Source organism: Triticum aestivum, chromosome 7D (assembly GCF_018294505.1).
Source record: "Triticum aestivum cultivar Chinese Spring chromosome 7D, IWGSC CS RefSeq v2.1, whole genome shotgun sequence".
In the NCBI taxonomy this organism is placed as follows: domain Eukaryota; kingdom Viridiplantae; phylum Streptophyta; class Magnoliopsida; order Poales; family Poaceae; genus Triticum; species Triticum aestivum.
Genome location: NC_057814.1, coordinates 98,219,306 through 98,223,640, shown reverse-complemented (window position 1 = coordinate 98,223,640; position 4,335 = coordinate 98,219,306). Strand labels below are relative to the sequence as shown.

General features: G+C 43.3%; 1 protein-coding gene across 1 annotated transcript; it reads left to right on the top strand.

The window, feature by feature from the left end:
• Positions 1-2,681: 2,681 nt before the first annotated feature.
• On the top strand, positions 2,682-4,129 carry LOC123170896 (ubiquitin-conjugating enzyme E2 4-like). Its single transcript, XM_044588615.1, has 5 exons — positions 2,682-2,739; positions 3,016-3,130; positions 3,230-3,282; positions 3,429-3,557; positions 4,119-4,129. The coding sequence occupies exons 1-5, from the start codon at positions 2,682-2,684 to the stop codon at positions 4,127-4,129; spliced, it is 366 nt and encodes a 121-aa protein (XP_044444550.1).
• The last annotated feature ends 206 nt before the right edge of the window (positions 4,130-4,335 follow it).

Below are 4,335 nucleotides of genomic sequence, written 5' to 3'. Positions count from 1 at the left end.
GTTAGCCGATGACAATGGTACTTTGTATTTTCTTTCCAAATCGATACAACGTTGTATCAAATTTTGAATCTTGGCCGTCAATTTTTATTGTTAGAGGTGGCTTACAGACGTGACAGTCCAATATATATGTTTGTACACACATGTTTATATGTTACGTAAAAATTTCTAAATCTCAACCGTTATTTTTCTGATATAACGATGCAAATAATATTAGCATATGTGGATAAACGTGATGGCTTGTTTGCCTCTTGTTTTAATTATATAATAGATAATAGATAGATTATTACTAGGGTTTTAGTATATTATTTTTAGGCATAGTTGATAGTTTCTAGTGATACTGAAACTATTTACTCATTTGCTAGAATGAACATGTCATATATTTTGTTTATATTTTTTCATGCAGAAATCAAGTATTTGCCTGCCTCATCCCTGCAGTCGTCCCCATCGCCGATCCCCTAAGACCTCTAGTGAGAATAGCCAAATCCCCATGCTGTTGATATAGATGATAATGTGTTGTAAATGTCGATGATGAAAATGCTAGTGCTAGTCGCAATGTCATTGATGTCGATGATGATGCATTCTGAATATAGAGGATGCCTTGGTGTTTTTGTTTGCAATGTACCTCCGAGTGGCCTATGTTTTGCTGGAATGTTGATTCGTTTCCATTCCGGCATATTTCGGGGGCTCGATATGTCATGTTTTTAGCAAAGGTCATGCCAATTTTTTTTCATGAATTTTAGCACGACTTGTGCTACAATGTAGGACATATCGAGTGCTTGTGATTTGCCAGAACGGGAATTCAATGATAGTCCAGCAAAACATAGGGCATTTTTTCTATGTCATTACTCGATATATCTCAAAGTGTTTATGAAATTTGTTTTCATAATTAAGCATTTGTTCTCGACGTCGACGATGCCTATCCTGCATCCTCATCGTCGACTCAGCGGAGGAGGCCTGCTTGATCAGAGGGGCCATGTCCGGGACTGGGCTCCGCCGGGCTGGTACTGGGAGGTGCTACCTTTCGAGGCGCGCAGCTTGGTGAGGAGGCAGCTCGTTGTCGACCTAGACCTTCTTTGGTGGCGGTCGCATGGGCCAGTGACAGTGCAGAGGCTTTCGTCCACCGTGGAGGTGGTACGTTACCGTGTCAGAGAGGAGGACGAGCACGTCCGTCGCTACATGGTTGCGTTGGAGGGCAGGTTCTCCAATACCTGGCAGGTTCTTCAGGGATCTCACTGGAGCTATGATCCTATGATGGTTCCTTCTCTTTGGGTGTCCACCTCCCGCATCGATACCCGTCGTTCCCTAGGGTTCTAGCTGTATTAGTGATGTTATATGTATGATACTATTAGAGATGTATTAGTGATAATATTCGACGATGTACGGACGCAAGAGATAATTTATTTTTGCTTATTGAATGCATGCTAATTTGAATACTAAAATTGGAGATAATTGAATGCTCAAATTGGAGATAATTGAAAGACATTTCGGGTTGACTTTAAGTCTGTCGGGACTCCACCATACATGAGAGAAGAAGAATGTTAACTATTGTCGTGGGGGTCGTTCCTCCTCTTCTTTCTCGTCATAGACCTTTTGGTAATGCACAGGAAGGAAGGGAGGAATGACCATCACCGACGGTCGCAAATGTCAGAGAGGAATCAGTGAGGGAGTGTGTCCACCATATATGAGAGAGGACGAAGAATCATGACTGTTGTCGTGCGTGTCGTTTCTCCATCTCCTCCTTCTGCTAGACCTTTGTTATGCACTAGGGGAGGGAGGAGTAACGACCATCACCGACGGCCGCAAATGTCAGAGAGGAATTAGTGAGGGAGAGCCTCCACCATATATGAGAGGAAGAAAAATCCTGACTGTTGTCGTCGCTTCTCTTTCGTTCCCGTGTGCTAGACATTTTGGTGTAATGCACTCGGGGACGAAAGGAGGAGCGCCCATCACCAACGGTCGAATGTATACACCACGTGAGCTGACACTACTAGGAAAAACCTTATACACAGGAACTTACTAGTAGTGTGGGTTATTTGTCACGCGCTACTGCTACTTAGTAGTAGCGAGCGCAGTAAAAACGCGCTACTAGTAACCCATAGTAGTAGCGAGGGTACAAAAATCCGCGCTACTACTAAATAATTTCCATCCCGCCTCCTGAGATAGGCAGTAGTAGTAGCGCGTGGTGTTAAATCCGTGCTACTACTAAGTGGATAGCAGTAGCCCGTGTTGTACACCCGCGCTACTACTATGGGTAAGACATACGGGTCGTTCGTCCAACCTCCACCCCGTGCTACCACTACCTCATGTGTCCCCTCCCGCGCCGCCCTCCACCCTCTTGTCTCTCCTTGCTCGATTCCGCCGAGCGCGCTAGGGTTCCTCACCCCGCCGCCCGCTTCTCTCCGACGAGCGAGGGCCTCCTCCGACCCCTGCAGCAGCCGGCGAGTGCGGCCCCGACACACGCACCCACACCACCGGCCCCTGCCGTCCCCCGCCCCCGGTCACCCCAGCAGCAGCCACCGAACTAACGGAGAACGCTGCCGTGACCCTCGTCGCCACCTCCCGCCGTCTCTTCCCGCGCGCGGCCGGTGGCTGCTCTCCTTCGACCGCGACCTGGGGTGAGCCTCTCTTCCTTACCTCTATGTTGCTTGTTTATCTCTCTGTCCCCTGTTCCTCTCTTGTCCATGCTGCTAGTTACATGTATTAGTGGATCTTGGATAGATGGATGTATGTTGATGTTAGGTACTATTAGTTTCTGGTTTCTGAATCTAGACATAGATATACCAGCACAAGTTTCAAGATTTCCTTTTTCTGCTTACATCATTGCCATCTGCTGCTTCTACCGATTTATCTTAAGAACAACGGCGGGCAGATCTCAAAGTTTGATGTCACTGTTACGTTTTCTTTATGGATGCCTTTAGTTGCTGTTAAGCTTTAGTTATGTTTTCATACCAGCGGAATAAGATGAGTTGCTGCGCTGGTTGCTTGATTGGTGTTCTTATTGGTGAATTTTAACAGGTCTCTACCAAGGAGGTGAATGGAAGGTTAGGGTAGAACTGCCTGATGTGTATCCTTACAGGTCTCCGTCGATTGGTTTTGTTAATAAGATATATCACCCGAATGTCGATAAACTGTGAGTATTCTCGTATTCAGTATTCATGCTCAATCGATCCAAAACTATGATACTATAACTTCTATTTCCTAACCACTTGTGGATGAATGCAAATTGTAGGTCTGGTTCCGTCTGCTTGGATGTCATTAACCAGACATGGAGCCCAATGTTTGGTAAACTTTAATCTCTTTATTTCATTGTTTATTAGACGGCCATGCTAATTAGCTTCCTTACATTCTCTGTATAAACAGAGAGAGCTCTACGGATGTTGTTACGACAATCTTCTAACCTTGCAACTATATAACATATTTTTTTACAAATCTTGTCAATGTGTTTGAAGTCTTCCTTCCACAACTTTTGTTATATCCAAATCCTTCTGATCCATTGAACGGAGAAGCTGCTGCGCTCTTGATGCGAGATCACCCTGCTTATGAGCAAAAAGTGAAAGGTGATTATATTAATTTAACACACATCTATAGTCATTTTTTTATCCATTGGATTATCTTTAGGCTCCTTCCAAACTAGTATAAAGAGGGAATTCATCTCTTTCATAGACATGGTGGCCTCTCACCCTGACTTGTCTTCTTAACTTACAATGCCGAGTTCATCTAGACAATAACCAATCATAATTCATAATTAATAAATGTGTGTGTTGCACTCGGACTTGTTGTATGGACGTGGCGGCTTGCTTTATATATAAGGCGGCGCGAAAGCCTGTATTTAGTAACTAATAAATGCGTGTGTTGCACTCGGACTTGTTGTATGGACGTGGCGGCTTGCTTTATACATAAAACAGCGCGAAAGCCAGTATTTAGTAACTAATAAATGCATGTTAGAGACCTCTTTTGGATAGGTTATAGCTAAGAAGCCTCCAAAGAATGTTGGTTTGTTGCGGGTGTTCTTTTGGGCGTTTAGTTATATGTTCTATATAGCAATCTAAATTTACCTGATAGGTTACATAATTATGTATGTAGTCATGGTTTTTCTTTTTTCTTTTTCATGTGAATAGCATTGCCGTAGATATCCATTTTAGATAACATGTTTGAAAATTTGAAATTTTCCAAGTTACTCTATAGTGACAATGTATTTTTTTGTTAAGTGGTTTTAAGGGTTAATTCTTTTTGTGAAAGTTAACCTTTTATCTAGACTAAATGGTTGTCTTCTGAGATGAAACAATGTGTTTACTGTACCAAGAAGGGGATGTATCCATTGTTTCTATAACCAAA